At 44.9% G+C, this 19,573-nt stretch overlaps 1 protein-coding gene across 1 annotated transcript in view; it reads right to left on the bottom strand.

The window, feature by feature from the left end:
- Positions 1-19,573, bottom strand: part of GABBR1 (gamma-aminobutyric acid type B receptor subunit 1) — an 81,474-nt gene that overhangs the window by 41,436 nt on the left and 20,465 nt on the right. The window contains exons 5-16 of the mRNA XM_072124803.1: positions 13,792-13,952; positions 12,065-12,199; positions 11,124-11,294; positions 10,512-10,613; positions 10,193-10,258; positions 9,830-10,021; positions 9,498-9,740; positions 8,218-8,281; positions 7,318-7,395; positions 7,053-7,203; positions 6,137-6,269; positions 4,872-4,988 (exon numbers count right to left, since the gene is read on the bottom strand). Of these exons, the coding sequence (XP_071980904.1) occupies positions 4,872-4,988; positions 6,137-6,269; positions 7,053-7,203; positions 7,318-7,395; positions 8,218-8,281; positions 9,498-9,740; positions 9,830-10,021; positions 10,193-10,258; positions 10,512-10,613; positions 11,124-11,294; positions 12,065-12,199; positions 13,792-13,952 (1,613 nt within the window). The remainder of the gene's footprint in view (positions 1-4,871; positions 4,989-6,136; positions 6,270-7,052; positions 7,204-7,317; positions 7,396-8,217; positions 8,282-9,497; positions 9,741-9,829; positions 10,022-10,192; positions 10,259-10,511; positions 10,614-11,123; positions 11,295-12,064; positions 12,200-13,791; positions 13,953-19,573) is intronic.

Genomic DNA, 19,573 nt, shown 5'->3' with positions numbered 1-19,573 from the left:
TTTGATGCTGCCGGGGTGGTATTTGGGCGGTTAGGGGGGGTGACGTAGTTTGATGCTGCTGGGGTGGTATTTTGTGTTCTTTGTGCTTGGTGTTACTGGGGTTAGTTTTTTTGTGTATCTGGAGCTTCTATGATGGTGGTCTAATGTCTGGCCCCTTTCACTTTATCCGTGTGACAATGCGGCATTCAGAAAAAGTTCTGTACCCTGCATTGGATCAGCACCATTACCAGCACCACCAGTCCATTCTCCTCTGCCTAACTTTATAATGCAGCTGTAATGTTATTTTTCCTCTTATTGCCCTCCTGACCCAAGGCGTTCGTCTATAACCCCCCCCCCCCCCGACATCTCATCAGGATGTGCTGACACGGTGCGCTCTGGCGGTTCTCCGCAGGAGAGGCCTCCTTACAGACAGAACCACTTTCCCATGGCCGCTCTCCGCATGTAATGAGAGGGGGCGGCTGCTTCATCAACTAATATTATAATAATAATAATTGCTATTAACTCCCTTTATGTCTGTAGGATGGACAGCCCCGTGCGCGGGATTTATGGGCTCCGGCTCACTGGAGCACGCTATTGAATTCTCCCACGTCCCACTCCTGGAAAGCGAATTTATATGAAGTCGATTAACTTTACAGTTTTTTTTTGGCATGTGGGAGGAAACCCTATGGGACATCCTGTACCAACCCAAGGAGATCATTCGTTATAATGTAATATGCAAATGCAGTTCTGGATCCAGTGATATTCCCTATAGCGTAACCTACAGAGATGAGACACACAATCCACTCTTCCTATCTATTTGGGAGGAACCAAAAAAAATAGGTAAGTGGCCAACAGACTGGAGACCAACAAATGGGATACCCAATGCAAACCCAGTGTAAGGTTTTTTTTTACAAACCACTGGACACCAGGACAAAAAACTCCCCATCAGGATGAAGGATTGTAAACCAAGTACACTGACATACTGGTGTGCGCCCCCACTGGTGCTGACGTACTAGAGTGTGTCCCCTCCGGCAGGATCTGCTTTTCTTTTATCTTCTTTTAAATTATGCAAATAAGCCTGAGGGGCTTTATGCTCCATAGATGTTAATGGAGCCTGGAGCCCCCTCAGGCTCATTTGCATAATTATTTCAGTCTTTTTTTTCTTAAAAACAAGGGCATAGGACCCTTTAAGAAGAGTGGATCCTACCAGAGGGGGACACACTAGTATGACAGTGCGCTTGGTTCACAATGATCCTGGTGGTAGATGTCCTGTAAATAGGACAATAGAGCAATAGACACTAAACCAATGAAGACCAAGAAACTAAACTTAGACACCAGAACGTGAGGCACCCAACCAATGAAGACAGGAATAGGGAGCAAACACCTACTGGACACCAAGAACCAAGGAACTAGACAACCAGACACCGGAATGTGGGGCACCGCAACCCTGGACACGAAGAAACAGAACCCTCGATAACAGAACGTGGAGAACCAAACCCATGGATACAAGTTCATAGTCAAAGGACAACATGAAATATGACACTAAAGCAATGGACACTAAACCACTGAAGACCAAGATCTAGAGCAACATGGACACCAGAATGTGAGGTACCCAATTAATGGACAAAATAAATGGACATCAAGAACTGGACACCAGAATCTGGGGCACCAAATTATGGACCCAGAGCAATACTGCACTGATATACTGGACGTTCTTGAATGATTGGAGTCCCTCAGCACATGACCTGAACTATGGAACCCCGGAGATCTGGTGGACACAGATGATGAACTTGGGGGTCGAGGGGCTTTGTGTCTTGCTTTCCGTATCTTTAGCCCTTTCCTGGTGATTCCCGTGGTGTCGGAGCTCTCTGGGGATCGGTGGTATTAATATAATATATTGTAAGCGATACTTTATCTCATTAATGAATAAACATTCGCCGCCGCTTTGATCTCAACAGCTGAAACATTGCCAAAAACAATATGTATTTCTAAAGATGCAAAAAGTTCCCCAGAGATGATCTGAGATCCCTCGAAGGCAATTGTATCCACCACTGTCATCTCCACTCGTCCTCCACTGCAAACAAAACATTAACCTGAAGGAGCACGCTATGATGTCATCAGAACGTGGCGGGGACCACTAACACCTATCACATGGTCACGTCCTCTTGGGTTCCATCCCAATTTCTGAACCAGTCCTAGATCCAGCATTGTCAGATGCTGATGGACATCACCACCACTGGCCTATCACTTTGCCTAAATATTTCCATACTATGTTCCACGGAGGAAGCTCAAACCACGATCTATGTAGAGAACCACAAATCAGGATAGCCACAGAACACGACAGGAACCATAACACAGCGTAAATCCTTATCACAGCCTCTTGGGAGACTCCACCCCATGTGATATCTTTCCAAGCATTGCTCGCACTCTGGTTTCTCAAGGATTTGAAGGACCACTTCTATGTCTTCATATTTTGATGGACACCACCATTACCAGTGTACCATTTGGCTGAAAACTTTCCACCCTATTCCCAATCGAGGAAGCAGCGATTGGCCACCATAGAACCAAATATTCCTCCAGTTGTACAAGGCTCTTACCCAATAATGAACCCAAGAGGACCCTCCAACCTTGAAACCCTTTTTGGTTGCCATGGGTTACATTTCTACAGGTAGATGAAGGGTGGGCCCCCAGAATCATTTAATCTGGTGGTCTCTAAGTCCAACACTATGAAGTATCCCAACCTATGGTCTATGTAGACGATAAGATCATATGGACAGTATCAGGAAAGCCATTGACCACCACCATCAGAAGATGATAGACACCAGGAATAATTCTAGTCTTGTCTTCATCACACCCTACAGTGGTCCTTCCCAAACAAAGAGACCCTGCCCAAAGTGATATCTTTCCACTCTCATGGATCCATCCTAGACTCAACGTCGTTAATCTTTGATTGTCACCCCCATAACCTATCACATTGCTCAACCATTGATGGTCGATGATCTTACCTAAATTTGCCCAACTCGGGAGCCCACTTTATATTCTATTTGGTGCACAACGCTGGTTCAGAAGAGCTGTAGACCACCACCAGGTTAATTCTCCCCACAGGCGTGACATAATGAAATAATCACGTCCCCGCAGTCACACGTCTTTCTGCCAGCCATTAAATTACACCAATTTTCCATGTATTTAGCATAATTACCAGCGAGCCCATCATTAGGAACCTTCATGCAATTAAAATTAGCCGACGTGTCAACCTTCCCGCGTATCATTAGTTACTGGTATATCAGACCAGGCGCCTATAGCGTCACATAGTGAGAAGAATGTGCAGAGCTCATTACAAATCCATCAATCACCCGTGAAACGTGTAAAAAAATGTAACAATACTTGATTTAGATACGTGGCGTTACAAGATAAGATAAGGCCATGGCAGTCGATACTTGTGCTTGTCACTCACTTTTCAACAAACTTTACATACATCAAAAGTACAAGTAAAGAGAAACACAAAGAGGGTCTGCTGCAGCTAATAGTAAGTTTTCTATCTCACTCCATGTGCTTTATTCACATCAGTAATGGTCAGTGCTGCTCTATACTGTTCTATAGGATCCTGCTGATGCTTCTGAGTAAGAAAGGAAAGATGAGGGCAAAATTAGAGGAAGCTGCAGCTAATATTAAGTTTTATATCTGACTTCAAGTGCTTTTTTTAACATCATTGCAGGTGAATACTTCTCTACAATGTCCTATATGATTCTGCCGATGTGTCTGAGCAGGAGGGAAAGATAAGGGAAGAATTGGAGGCAGTTCTATCTAATAGTAAGTTTTTTATTTCACCCCCAAATGCAGGTTAATAGAACATAATATAATGTTCTATAAGATCCTGCTGATGCTTCTGAATAACAAAGGAAAGAAAAGGACAGAAACTGAGGCTGCTGCAGCTAATAGGGAGTTTTCTATCTGACTACAAGTGCTTTATTCAAAACAGTGTAGGTCAATACATCTCTATAATGTTCTATATGATCCTGCTGATGCCTCCGAGTAAGTTTTCTATCTCACTCCCAATTGCAGGTTAATACTTCTCTATAGCGTTCTGTAAGATCCTGCTGATGCTTCTGAGAAAGAAAGGAAAGATAAAGACACAAATTGGGGCTGCTGCAACTAATACTAAGTTTTGTATCTGACTCCAAGTGCGTTATTCACATCAGTGCAGGCCAATACGTCTCTCTAATGTCTTATATTATCCTGCTGATCTATCTGCATGAGAGCGGAATGACACAAGCACAGACAGAGGCTGCTGCAGCATACAGTAAGTGCTATATATCTAGCTCCAAGTGCCTAATTCGCATCAGCACAGGTCACTACATCTCTATAATGTCTTACATGACCCTGCGGATACTTCTGCATTAGAGCAGAGAAACACAAACACAGGTGGAGCAAACAGTAAGTTTTATATCTAACTCCAAGTTTCTTATTCACATCAGTACAGGTCACTATATCTCTATAATGTCCTATATGACCCCGGTGATGCTTTTGAGTGACAGAGGAAGCTATAGAGCAGATTCTCCTCTACTTTTGGGGAGAAATCATTACAGCAAATCTCTAGCCACCGGCTCTTACAAAACTCGAAATTAGATATGGAGCCTCCAGTGACCAAAACATCCAGGAATAAAGTAATGTAACAGTCACAAAGAGAAAACTCCTCATGCAAACACACACTGGACAATGAGAGACATAAGCAGCAATAAAACAGCGCCACCTAGAGTCCAAATTTCGGCAAAAATTTCTATTTTCCAATTTGGATTATCGGCCGCCACCATACGAGACGTGTATAAAGAAGGCTCCGGCTCTGCCCCAGGCGCAGAGGAGGAGGATATATCATTCAGTCCAGGTTTTCTTACCTTCCTTCTCTCCTTTTTGTCATCCTTTTTGGTGAAGGCCGTATGGATCCACCAGATCTTGGTGAACATGCTGCCGTACGCCAGGCTGAACCCGAGACCCAGGAGCCAGAGGCGAGCCTGCGGGGCACAGGAGAAGATGGCGGAGGTCAGAGGACGACCTTAGAGGGAACATCATCTATATATCAGTAGTCTGACCCCTGCGACTCTACAGATATTGTCAAACTACATCTCCCAGCATGCCCTGGCTTCTGTTAAAGGGGCTGTACAAGATTAGAAATAAAGGGCTGCTTTCTATCCCATGCAGCGCCACCCCTGGGCGCAGGTCATGTCTGGTACTGCAGCGATGAGATGCAATACTGCACATAAACATGTGAAAAGCGGGTGCGTTTATAAGTCATGTACAACCCCTTTAAATGTTACAATCTCTCTTGTAGTAAAACTTGGGTGACAACTATAAGTACTCCCAATTCAATGGGGATATCTGCCAATAACAATAACACTCCCTCCGAAAGTGTGACAGCTGGGTGACCGCCAATATATCCAGCTTTCCTGCATTCCTGAATAACACATCTGGTTACTTAAAGGGAGTGTGTCTGCTCCACCACAAGTGAAAGCAGCTTTACGGGGCGCAGTGTATGAGTCACCGGGGAAAATTTATCAGATGTGTCTGAGAGCTAGAACTGGTATAATTGTCCCTGGCAACCAATCAGAGCTCAGCTTTCATTTTCCCACAGGTGTCTATAAAATGACAGCTGAGCTCTGATTGGCTGCCATGGGCAACAAGAACAGTTCTGCTCTCAGACACATCTAATAAATTTGGGCAACAAGAACATCAGATTCATCCGATTCTGATGAATCTCCCCCGTACTACTGCTCCTGTCCCTAAGATCTTTCATTTTGTAGAAAACTAATTATTTTTTACCCTTTAAGCTTCTCAGCGCACCAGGGGCGGGGCTGTGACTACTAGTGCGCCTCCTTTTCTCCTACAAGCACATTATTTCTATGGCTGTTTTTAATAGTTGTGTAAGATGCAATATTTGGGGTGCATCAAAAGAAGAAAACGCTGGCACCAGTAGTCATAGCTCCGCCCACAAATAAATTTGCATAAATATAAAGAGATAATTTTGTCTACAATGACAGATAACTGGGAAACGGGAAAGGCCCCTCCTCCATTGCAGCCGGACCCTCGGGTTGTTGCTGTGATTTTGGAGACAGGGGAGGGGGGCGCTCATAGCCCGGAGCAGGGCACATCCTCATGCACCTACCTGGCACACCAGAGGGAAGTGCCACGTCTCTATGTGATGCCCATCCAGGCCGAGGGGGAAGACAGCGGCCAGAGCCAGGATGCAGCCAGCGGCCGTCACGTCGTTCAGATGGGGCTGAGAGTTCTGGATGTACCTGCAGGGGGAGAGACGGACGACACATGAGATCCCAACGAGCTGCCAATCACTTACTGTCAGGAGCTGCTCCCCAGGGATGTAGCAGAGCTGGATCCGTCATCACGCTCCGATGTAACTGCAGCGAAGCCTCAGCTGCGAGAAGTATTAGGACCGGAGGAGCATTAAACAAGAAAGTAACAGCAAGCAGAGCCGTTGAAAATGTTGGGGCGGTATTGTGGCTTAAAGGGGATACCGCATACACATAACGGGGGATAACTTGCCAATTGATAGGGGTCCGACTAATTATATGACTGTGGGTCCCATTACCCTGTGTATCCTAGGAATGTGCTGTGAAACCCGCCAGTGTAAAGGAGTTAAAAAATTAGATTTCTGTGAGACACAGCGCCACTCCAGTCCGCTGGTGGTTTGTGGTATTGCAGCTATACTCGTAGAGGGGTTGTCCCAAGTGTGAACATTTCCCCCCATCGTCAGGACAGTGAGTGACATGCTGAGGGGCAGGGGCACTGGGACCCCACCAATCCCAAGTAAAGAGGGTGGGGGTCCCACCTAGGATCAGTAGGGGGTCCGACCGATCAGCTATATTATAGGGGATAATATCTCAGCTTGAGACAGCCCTTTTATTAATGAAGAACCTGCAATACCAGACACAACCTGAGAACAGGTGTGGCGCTGTTTCAGGAAATAAGCAGCCACGTTTTCCTAATCTCTGACCTCCCCTTTAAGTGGACAGTTTGTTGGATCAGGAGCATCATGAGTGAATGTCTCCGTCCACCCGACTTACCTAACGTGACTATTGTAGATGTTGAAGGACAGACAGACAAATCCCAAGAGGATCCCGAGCCCGGCCAGAACCGAGACGGAAATGAAGAGTTTCTGAGAGACGTATCGGAAAGTGATGATCACCTTGGTGTGATCGGCGGGAGGAGAGCCACCTAAAGACAGGGAGGGGGAGGGGTGAGAACACGAGGAGTTAAATATAGAGGGACGAAAATAATCCCAGGTGATAAAATATGTGCGAGAACGTGAGGAGGCGCGAACACGCTCACCGATCCACTTGTCATTGTTGTACCAGGAGAGGTTGTCCTTGGTGCTGTCATAATAACCAATCTTCTTGTAGACACCCCCTAGGGGACACAAGGGGTTAAGTGGTTAGAGCAGGGGACCTCCTGGAGGGCCTTAATGGTGTCAAGATGTCTGATTATTGTCTTTAAAGGGAACCTGTCAGCAGCTGTGACCATACAGACTGCACCCAGTCAGACCTTTGCATATGCAGATGGGCTGTGACATATGGATTGATATTCCAGGATTTTTCCAGGAGCACTAGGAGCGTGTTCTCACACTGCTGTGCTCTGTGCTCTCTGCATCCAGTTTTGGGTATTGTCCCTGAAGAGATGTGTAATCAGACCTTTGTGTAATCAGCAGGACTGTGATATATAGATTTATATTCCAGGATTGTACCAAGTGCACTGGAGGTGAATCCTCACACTGCTGTGTTCTTAGCTCTCTGGATTGAGCCACTTAGCTAAGCAGTCCCCCCCCCCCTCTTTTCTGACTATAAGGGTCACTCAGAGCGGAGGGGACACATGCAGAGAGCACAGAGCGCAACAGTGTGAGGACACAGTTCACTTGGAGAGGTAACAGCTGCTGACACATTCCCTTTATTCGTGAAGCTTGATCGATGCCTGGCCATGCACATTAGTTGGCTAACAAACTGATTTCCATGGTCTTTACTGCAGCGATAAGTGGCAACAGATGTATAGAGGCTCCGCTTATCTCTCTGGTTATACAAAATAAATTACATCTGTTCATGAAACCTAATGCGTTTCCATCACCAGGTCTCAGAGTGCTCCTCGACCCCTGTCCTAAGCACCAGGTCTCATATTGAGGTGTCCATCCCCCCCTCGGCTTAGCCGCTTATCACCTTCTGCTCCTCTGTGGTCTCCTACCTTGTAGCTGTTCTATGAGTGTCCAGGCCATACGAGACCCACTGGCATCAAAGACTACGTGCCCCTAGGAAGAGAAGGAGATATATGAAGGATGGTGATGTACCAGGTCTACATGATCTCCAGCCTCACGTCTCCACCATCACCCGGAGGGGCAGAGATCGGCGTCTCCGCATGGAACAGGAGTGATAAATTCCCCCGGCACAGAGGGACAGTCAGCAAATACATGTTCTAAAAAAACAGATCAATAGCACAGAACATGCGGCTTTTCTGACGTATTGATCCGTCCGTCATGGAGATTGTGCGGAGGAAAAAGTATTGCCTTCTCCATGCTCAGCGCACGGCCATCTATCACTCCTATGCGGAGATTGTAATCCTGCGGCCAATGGGATGTTCTAGCTTGGTTTACACACAAGGAAGTGCGATGTAGGGACTGACACAGTTCATGAGACCCCTCCACTTAAAGGGGATACGTGCCTTCTTCTGGAGCATGGGATGGACTTGATGGACCTTTGCCTTTATTCAAACCAATCTATTATTATCTTCATTTACCAAGAATGGAACTAATATACCCAAAACAAAAAATCCAAAAACTGTCAGTGTAGCCTCCTAAACGCCATGGAGAAGTCATATAGAGAATATTGCCATATTGGGGCACATTTACTTATGGTCCAAACGCCGAATTTCCGTCGGGTTTCGCGATCCTTTTCCGTTTTGCGCTGAATTGCCCCAGGATTTTTGGTGCACGTGATCGGATTGTGCATGCGACACAAATCGGGGGGAGTGGACGTTGGACAACCCAACTGATTCGGACAAACCGCGGAATTGAAAAAGCAAATTGTGTCGCAAGATCAGCAGTCACATGCACCGAGAAGAAGTGTGAACTGGACGCACAATCGCGGCAGCTCCAAATCCTCGTCGGACAACGCACCTCGGGGATTCGCGACAGGGCGGGTAAGTAAATGTGCCCCATTGTCTTCTCCATGGAGCCTTAGTATATGCTGTTGATTCCTGATCTCCCTATAGAAATGTGACCCCAATAGCGGCACCACGTAACGCCACGAAAGGCCATACATTAGGCAGTGATTTGTCTATTCACAAGGCACCTGCAGATTAATCATGAATCAGTTCTTCAGCGCAAGGAAAGAGACATCATTCTCCTGACTAAAAAAATGATTAAACCAAAAAGATAAGCGAGGAGGAGGAGGAGGAGGAGAGTCAATCATGGAATAACCACTCGTCAAAATAAATCAAAAACCAAATGATGAATGCAGGAGACTCACTGAAACACCGTCGAAGGAGGATGAATTCATGGCCTTGTAGATCTCCCGGCTGATGTTATCATTGTTATAGTTGAAGTCTTCTAGACGCAGTGCTTTCTTCGATAACTCATACGCCGTCTTGTTGAGGGCAAGGGCAAGTGCCCATATTGCATCATAGGCAAGAGGAGCCTCCTGTAGACCTCCTACCCCCTCTGGGTCCTTGCCAAGACGTTTTTGAAGCTTGTCCATAAACTCTTGGGATGTCTACAAGGAACAGAAGGAAACCGCTTATGTCAAAGAAATCCCTAGATCACTAATAGGAAGACAGAGAAACGTAGAGAGCTCTAAGTTACCATATTGGAGATGCCACGCGTGTTCTCAGGGTTCAACATGACTATTTCTGTGGTTACGTGGCCCTCTACAGCTCGCGTCATCTCTTCTACAGTGCAGTTTATAGCCGGGTCCGGAGTCTTGAACCAGTTATCAGCGTACCAACCAATCAGAAACCACACATACTTCTTACCGAAGAGGCGCTCTTTGTAGACCTGGTGGAAGAGGACATTTTTGTCATTTAAAGTGGAAACGCTGGGCAAAAAATTTGATGAAAATTGATAGTAGACTCTGAGAACAGAAAGATATCATGAAGGAAGAGAATAGACAAGCGGATCTAAGAATAAACGAGCCGCGCACAGGAAATAAGGACTGTCTAATTTTACCTCACAAAAGACCTTCCGTGCCTCGGTTTCATAGAAGAGTCCAACGATTATTCTAGCATCCTGTCTCTGCAAAATCAGATCAGGACAATAACAGAGAAGCCGAATATTGGAAAAAGCAAGGAGGGAAAGTGAGAAGAAACCGTCATGGGGAATGGAGCTGAGAACAGTCATTTAATGATCTTTATTGACCATGTAAGGAGTCAATCACCGTGCTGCAGTCCTAAGGTGAGTCTCCCGGGAAGGACAACACGCTCAATCAATTCTAATTCCTACCAGCAGGAAGCTCCCGAGTGGCATCTAAGCCGACACTAGTCCATACCTTGAGATTCTTTACTGGAACGGTCGGGTCAGAGAAGAAGCTCTGGCGGAATGTGATTTCGATGCCAGCTTCCTTCACTCGTTCCTCCAGGTCATCCAGAGTCTAGATGGAAGGGAAGGAATTAATCAACGAGGTCTACTGAAAGGTGGAACGCGTGCTATAATTATAGAGAGCTCTGGGATTGCCATGGAGGAGTCCTGGATTATTAAGATGATAATGAGCTGGAGGATATTGTAAGACGGCCATCGTCATATCCTCTCACCTGGCTTTAAAGCTTGGGAGATAGACCGATCCTTCATCTAAGTGTATAAACACCGAGGAACTTTAGTGGTCAAATGATTTGGGCTTAATTATTTTTTAATACTGTGAGAGGATCTAGAACAACATTACATGGAGATGATGGTCTATTTGCTATTTGAATGGCCCTTTTGTCAACCCTGAGGTCTGTGCTCGGAGATGGTGGAGCTCCTCGAGTTCAGGCCAAGATGTACACGTCAATTTGGCAACATGAACAATAGACATAAACAATTTTTTTTATGTCCATTACGTTCTATGGTGAGATTTTTGGGTTACACAATGATTCATTCTGATCTCTTTGTACTCGTCACTCACAGAAGTAAAGACCTCGGTGGTCTGCTGAATGGTGGCAATCTTAGTCCATCCCCACTTTTTGAAAAGTTGGACCCTGGTCGGATTGTGTAAGGTTGCTGAAGGATGTGTGCGGAAGAAGGTTGGGAATCTTTGACGGTTTGAGAGCGCCGGTGAACTTGAGCCGTAAGAAAGCTGAAAGGTGAAGAGATGAATTATATAAGACTATGGGCAGGAGAGGTCTTCAAACACGGAGATATGGAATCAGGGGGGAAACATCATAAAAGGGTACAAGGAGGTTACCCAGTGATCACGGAAGATAAGAGCAAAATGATATTGGGCAAAGATTTTACGTCAGGGGAGAACGGTGGTGAGTGATCAAAAGAGCAATAACGTAGAGTGATAGAAGATCAGCCGATAGGAAGGAGGGATAAGAGAAGCATCGGAGGGATAAGAGAAGCAACTATAGCACAGAGGAGAGGAAGAAAAGTACAGACGAGGTTGTACCAGATAAAGTGAGACAGAGAAGGAAGATGGAAGGACATGAAGAGAAAGGGATGAAAGAGGGAAGGAGGAAGGGTAGATGAACAATAAGAAATGGGAGGGAGAGGAATTGAGGATGGAGATAAGAGGGTAAGAGAAAGGTAGGATAAGAACATGAAGATGAAGAGCTATAAGGGAGGATGACTAGAAGGCAAGTGGAGATAATGAAAGACGAGTGGTGGGTTACCGGGGGTCTGCAGGTCAGAAGAAAAAGGATGAGAAGAAGAAGGAACAAAGGATGGGAATGGCAGAGCGGAGAAGTACAAGCAAGAAGAGAGGAAGAAACTGAGAAGGAGAAGATGGAAGTGACAGAAGTGGAGGAATGTGAGGAGAAAAGACAACAAGACCTACAAAAACAAGTGAGGTGGAGAGAAAAACAAAGAAAGTGAGACAAGCATCATGGTCCCGAGACATGTCCTCACCACGATGAGATGCCACATGCGGGCCGCCTCTGCCACCAGAGTGGAGACACTACTGCACCCGGGCATCAGCATGATCTTTATGGGGTCATTGTACAGCAACTCATACAGGTGGCGCGTAGCCTGGCCGGGGTCACACTAGAGAGGACAGAGGGAAAGTCATCAGGTAAGTCCTGACCAACACTGGGAGACAGGTAGACAGTGAGGTCCTCTCCCCCTCAGCCTCCTGCCTGTGTGTCTCTCCCCATCTGTCTCTTTCTCTCCCCCCTCTCTCTGCCCATTCCTCTCTCTCTCTCTCACACTCTCTCCGTCTATCTCTCTTCTCCGGAATATTTTACCCTTTCCTCCGTTGCCGTGGTAACAGTGAGAGAGCTGAGTGGAATAATGAGAGCGCAGGGGGTAATCCTGTGAGAGAGCCCGGCTGCACCCCCTGCGCTCTCTCCCCCCTCAGAGATCATCTTAGTAAAGGTCACAGCGGCTGTGCCCGAGCCCCCCGTGGTGGTCTCACTTTCCCCTCCACCGTCATGGCCGTCTCTCACTTTTCCCCTGCTGTCATTCTCGCCTCCTCCTCACTTTCTCTCGCTCCTGCACTTTTGTTCTTCGCCCCTCTCACTGTTATTTTTGCATCTTTTATACTTTCCCCCTCACTTATTTGTTTTGTAGCTTTTCCTGAGGCGTCGTCTCACATTATTACTGTCACTTACTCTCTCTCTGGTGACATCTATTAAAGCCGTGTCCGTGGCTGTCACTTACTACCTGACAGATGTTAGATACCGGTGTAGTATCCTCCAGAGCTTTACCTAGGGCAACGGCTCAGATCACTGCCCCTACTCCTCATCTAACTATGTCAAAGTGCCTAGGTACCCCCTCCCACATGCCCTGAGACCCCCCAGTCCTGGCTGCAACCCTGGAACCCATAAACCTCCTCATTTGTAATAACACTAAATTTAGTTAACCCTTTGCCCATACCCCAAGTGCGACAAACATCATCACTGCCTCCACCATCATCACTGACTCCAACACCATCATAATCACTGCCAACACCATCACCATCACCACTGTCATCACCATCACTGTCACCACCACCATCATAATCACTGCTCCACCACTATCATAATCACTGCCATCACCACTGTCATCACCATCACCACTGTCATCACCATCACTGTCACCACCACCATCATAATCACTGCTCCACCACTATCATAATCACCACCATCACTGACTCCAACACCATCATAAATCACTGACACCAACACCATCACCATCAGCACTATCACCACCACCATCATAATCACTGCCAACACCATCACTGATTCCAACACCATCACCACTGTCTCCACCATCATCACCACCACTGTTACCACCATTATCACTGACTCCAACAGCATCACAATCACTGCCTCCATCACCATCATAATCACTGACTCCAACACCACCACCATCATCACTGACTCCAACACCACCACTGTCACCATCGTAATCACTGCCTCCACCATCATCACTGACTCCAACACCACCACCATCACCACTGTCTCCACCATCACCACCATCATAATTACATCCTCCAACACCACCACCATCAACACCATCATCACTGCCTCCACCAACACCATCACTGACTCCAAAACCACCACCATCATCATCATCAATGCCTCCACCATCACCACTATCACCACCTCCATCACCACTGCTCCCACTACCACCACCAACCCCTCACCAGCACTCACCTGGCTGTCATGGTGAATAAGTCGAAGTTCATATTCCGGCAGTATGTCCCTTCTGTTGTTGACGTCTTCCAGGGCCATCTGTGCGGCTGGGTGACAGGCCTGTCCCCCAGGCCATCCCCCACTCATGGGGAAGAGAGCGCCCACGTGCAAGGCTTTCTTACCTGAGACCGCATCACATAGCAAAAGAGTCAGCACAGGCACACAGAGAGACAGAGACATGGCCAGTGGGGGAGACATCATCATTGGGGGAGTGGGGAGAACTGGGGTAACAGGAGGCCTGAGAGACGAGGTATAAATGGAGACATTGTACACGTAGATACAAGGGAAAGAAGTGCAAGAGGGTTAAAAGGTGCGAGAGTGCAAGTGCTGGGGGCAGGAGGGCGCAGGCAAAATACACCAAAAATTATTAAACAGATGGCAAAGACTGTAAAGCACAAAGATCAACAGGACGCAGAGAGAACAGGTGGAATGGAGAGAGAGCGCTCAATTAGACTGTCAGGATGGAGAGATGCGGGGAAGCAGGGAATGACAGGGATCAGTGAATGCAGAAAGAATGGGAAATTAGGAATCCGGTGAGACAGCTAGCGACTAAATTAGACAGGCAGCGCTAGTGCAGCGAGACAGCCCATGGATGTGGCAGGAGAGCGCCGCAGCATCTGCACGATTCCTGATTTAATTCTGCAGTCTAGAGAACGACAGAGAGATGGAGAGAGCGAGCAGGAGGAGGAGACACAATGATGTCACCCACGCCGAAGGGAGCGAGGGATTACAAAGAGAATAGGAAATGAGAGAGAAGGGGAAAGGAGGGGGCCGTGACAGGGGCAGGGGGAGATACAATGGATACAGGACAGAGGTGACAAGCAAATGACAGCTGATGGAGAAGGTGCCAACGCGATACCATCAAACCAGACACAGAGATGGATGTAGCAGAGCCAAGGCACTCAACAAACTCTTTACCACTTGATTGTGGACTTAATATTTCCCCAAGTTAAGAAAACGCTGAACAATTATCTGTAATTATATGAAGAACGGAAGATAACACAAGGATTTCATGATGAGCTGTACCAAATTACAAACTCTGCTCCGTTAGATCCCTCTAGAGTTATCATATAAGAAAAACCAAGATGGAAAAGTTCCAAAAACCTTGGAAAATATACATTTGGAGCAAAACTCAATCCCAGACACAAAGGAGAAGAGTTTAGGAAACTTTAAGAAAAACCAAGCATAAATATACAAGTATGTGTCAATGAACATATGTTACACCCCTGGAGAACGGACTAGACCATAGAATGGATCCAGAGGATCCAGGAGAACCTACGGAACCTGCGCTCATGGCTCAAGTTTTATCTCATTTTGGAAAGAAACCAAGTTCAAGAGGGGGAGACCCTCAAAGAAATCTCCACCATACAATACAACACTCCACAAGTTTAACCAATTGACGGAGCATTGATTGATAGAAGATTGTCCACATATCTCTAAGATACAAGGCATGAAGAGATGAAGTCACCTTCTACAGGTTCTAGAACCTGAAATCCACAATTACAAACTATTTTCTATCAAATTCTCGGCAGTCACTGAAGACGTTGAAGGGATTGTGGCTTCTCTCTAAAGATAGAATTGTGAAAAGACCATTGAGAAGCCTGAAGACCACAATGGATGAATGAACACTCAGGGGGAACGCTATTCATATGGTCACCAGGACCAATGTGGACGCACTGAATAATAATCAGAAGGGATGGGGGGAATAAGGAAGATATAGGAGAGATGGAAGGTGACGTTGAGGAAGAGGGATAATAAGGAAAAGAGAAGACATGAGGGCGGAAAAAGCGGAATAAGATTATGAAGAAAAAGATGGAGAAGTAGAAGAATATCATAGAAGAAGAGCAAAGGAGGAGAGGTGGAGTAGGAAGAATAAAAGTGGAGAGAAAGGGTGGGATAAAGAAGAAGAAGGAAAAAGAGGAAGAAGATAAAGAGACAAGAGAAGAAGAAGAGAACGAAGAGAATCCAGGAGGATGGAATAGGAAGGTGGTGGAGAGAAAGGGTGGGATGAAAAAGAAGAAGGAAAAAGAGGAAGAAGATAAAGAGACAAGAGAAGAAGAAGAGAACGAAGAGAATCCAGGAGGATGGAATAGGAAGGTGGTGGAGAAGAAGAGCAGAGGAGGAGAGGTGGAATAAGAAGATGAAAAGTGGAAGAAAACAATGGTAGAGGAAAGGTGGGGGGATAACGATAAAATAAAGGAGAAAATAGAGGAGGGGAGGAAGATGAAGAAGGTGGTGGAGAGGAAAGGGTGGGATGAAAAAGAAGAAGGAAAAAGAGGAAGAAGATAAAGAGACAAGAGAAGAAGAAGAGAACGAAGAGAATCCAGGAGGATGGAATAGGAAGGTGGTGGAGAAGAAGAGCAGAGGAGGAGAGGTGGAATAAGAAGATGAAAAGTGGAAGAAAACAATGGTAGAGGAAAGGTGGGGGGATAAAGATAAAATAAAGGAGAAAATAGAGGAGGGGTGGAAGATGAAGAAGGTGGTGGAGAAGAAACACCATGAAGTAGGAGAAGTGATGGGCGAAAATAGTGGAAACCCCCAAAAAATGATGAAGGAGACAGAAAGCAAGAAAGGCTAAATGTAAGACAAAGAAGAAAGAGAAGAAGCAGAGGATGAAAAGAAAGAGGAAGAGGAGTGATAGAGGATGAAGGAAATACTCATGGTGATCATCCAGGAAAAAGAGGAAGAAGAGGGAAAGAAAACTGGTGGAGGAGATGGAGACAACGAGGAGGATGGAGAAAGAGAAGAAGAAGATGAGTAAAAAGCAGGAGTAAAAAGAAGGAATAAGAAGGTGATGGAGGAATCATCATGATATTAAGTAGATATGGGAGAGAAGAGGAAAAACAGAGAGAAACATGAGAAAGGGAAAAGGACGGAAAGGGAAACAGATGAAGGGGAGGAAAGGGGGAAAAGCAAAATACTCATGAAGAGAAAGAAGAAAGCCAAGATGGTGAAGAAGTAAAGTCAGATGAGGGAGGGACATAAAGAGGGGATGAAAAAGGAGAACAAGTATAATAAGAAGAAGAGGAAGACAAGATGAGGGAAACAATGACACAGAAGATGGTGGAAATAAGAAGGATACGGGCAAGATCATGCGAGAAACAGAAAGAAGAAGAGGAAAGGATGGAGGGAGATATGAAGAAGGAGAGATGAAGGGAATGCTAGGGGTTAGTATTGGAGATGTTTGTATGGAATCCTAGACGTCATCAGCTAAAAGTTCCGAAAATCCCGTCCCCTCCTCCTTCCACATCCAACATCAGCTCCGCAATCTGCACCAGAAGCAACGAGTCGGGGAAAACGCCAGATGTCAGCAGATAGTTTACAAGACTCCAGGAGACTCTCAGTCCTCCTGTGTGACACTTCCTCTAAGACCCCGGAGATATGGGTGTCACACATAGAGGGAAGGGTCCGCAGCAGAGGGTGACCCCCAGAATAACACAAGAGCAGAAGGTACAGAAGATGAAAGAAGCCCCATACATGGTCATCCCCTCCCAAGCTCCTGCCTTCACTCAGTTTGTATTTAGGTCAAAGGGATTTTTGCAGAATCTTCCACAATCTCATGTTCATGGAGAGAAGTAAGAAGTGTTACTAAGAAAAGAGGAGTAGTTACATTCCTGTACATAGAGGGGCAGTATTATAGTAGTTACATTCCTGTACATAGAGGGGCAGTATTATAGTAGTTATATTCCTGTACATAGGGGGCAGTATTATAGTAGTTATATTCCTGTACATAAGGGGCAGTATTATAGTAGTTATATTCCTGTACATAGGGGGCAGTATTATAGTAGTTATATTCCTGTACATAGGGGGCGGTATTATAGTAGTTATATTCCTGTACATAGGGGGCAGTATTATAGTAGTTATATTCCTGTACATAGGGAGCAGTATTATAGTAGTTATATTCCTGTACATAAGGGGCAGTATTATAGTAGTTATATTCCTGTACATAGGGGGCAGTATTATAGTAGTTATATTCCTGTACATAGGGGGCGGTATTATAGTAGTTATATTCCTGTACATAGGGGGCAGTATTATAGTAGTTATATTCCTGTACATAGGGAGCAGTATTATAGTAGTTATATTCCTGTACATAAGGGGCAGTATTATAGTAGTTATATTCCTGTACATAGGGGGCAGTATTATAGTAGTTATATTCCTGTACATAGGGGGCAGTATTATAGTAGTTATATTCCTGTACATAGGGAGCAGTATTATATTAGTTATATTCCTGTACATAAGGGGCAGTATTATAGTAGTTATATTCTTGTACATAGGGGGCAGTATTATAGTAGTTATATTCCTGTACATAGGGGGCAGTATTATAGTAGTTATATTCCTGTACATAGGGGACAGTATTATAGTAGTTATATTCCTGTACATAGGGGGCAGTATTATAGCAGTTATATTCCTGTACATAGGGGGCAGTATTATAGCAGTTATATTCCTGTACATAGGGGGCAGTATTATAGTAGTTATATTCCTGTACATAGAGGGGAAGTATTATAGTAGTTATATTCCTGTACATAGGGGGCAATATTATAGTAGTTATATTCCTGTACATAGGGGGTAGTATTATAGTAGTTATATTCTTGTACATAGGGGGCAGTATTATAGTAGTTATATTCTTGTACATAGGGGGCAGTATTATAGTAGTTATATTCTTTTACATAGGGGGCAGAATTATAGTAGTTATATTCCTGTACATAGGGGGCATTATTATAGTAGTTATATTCCTGTACATAGGGGGCAGTATTATAGTAGTTATATTCCTGTACATAGGGGGCAGTATTATAGTAGTTATATTCCTGTACATAGGGGGCAGTATTATAGTAGTTATATTCTTGTACATAGGGGGCAGTATTATAGTAGTTAAATTCTTGAACATAGGGGGCAGTATTATAGTAGTTATATACTTGTACATAGGGGGCAGTATTATAGTAGTTATATTCCTGTACATATATATATTCCTGTACATAGGGGCAGTGTTATAGTAGTTATATTCTTGTACATAGGGGGCAGTATTATAGTAGTTATATTCTTGTACATAGGGGGCAGTATTATAGTAGTTATATTCTTTTACATAGGGGGCAGAATTATAGTAGTTATATTCCTGTACATAGGGGGCAGTATTATAGTAGTTATATTCCTGTACATAGGGGGCAGTATTATAGTAGTTATATTCTTTTACATAGGGGGCAGAATTATAGTAGTTATATTCCTGTACATAGGGGGCAGTATTATAGTAGTTATATTCCTGTACATAGGGGGCAGTATTATAGTAGTTATATTCTTGTACATAGGGGGCAGTATTATAGTAGTTATATTCTTTTACATAGGGGGCAGAATTATAGTAGTTATATTCCTGTACATAGGGGGCAGTATTATAGTAGTTATATTCCTGTACATAGGGGGCAGTATTATAGTAGTTATATTCTTGTACATAGGGGGCAGTATTATAGTAGTTATATTCCTGTACATAGGGGGAAGTATTATAGTAATTATATTCTTGTACATAGGGGGCAGTATTATAGTAGTTATATTCCTGTACATAGGGGGCAGTATTATAGTAGTTATATTCTTGTACATAGGGGGCAGTATTATAGTAGTTATATTCTTGTACATAGGGGGCAGTATTATAGTAGTTATATTCCTGTACATAGGGGGCAGTATTATAGTAGTTATATTCTTGCACATAGGGGGCAGTATTATAGTAGTTATATTCTTGTACATAGGGGGCAGTATT

This window comes from Engystomops pustulosus, chromosome 9 (assembly GCF_040894005.1).
Source record: "Engystomops pustulosus chromosome 9, aEngPut4.maternal, whole genome shotgun sequence".
Lineage (NCBI taxonomy): Eukaryota > Metazoa > Chordata > Amphibia > Anura > Leptodactylidae > Engystomops > Engystomops pustulosus.
Note: the sequence above shows the minus strand (reverse complement) of the source record. Positions and strands in the feature narration are given on the sequence as shown.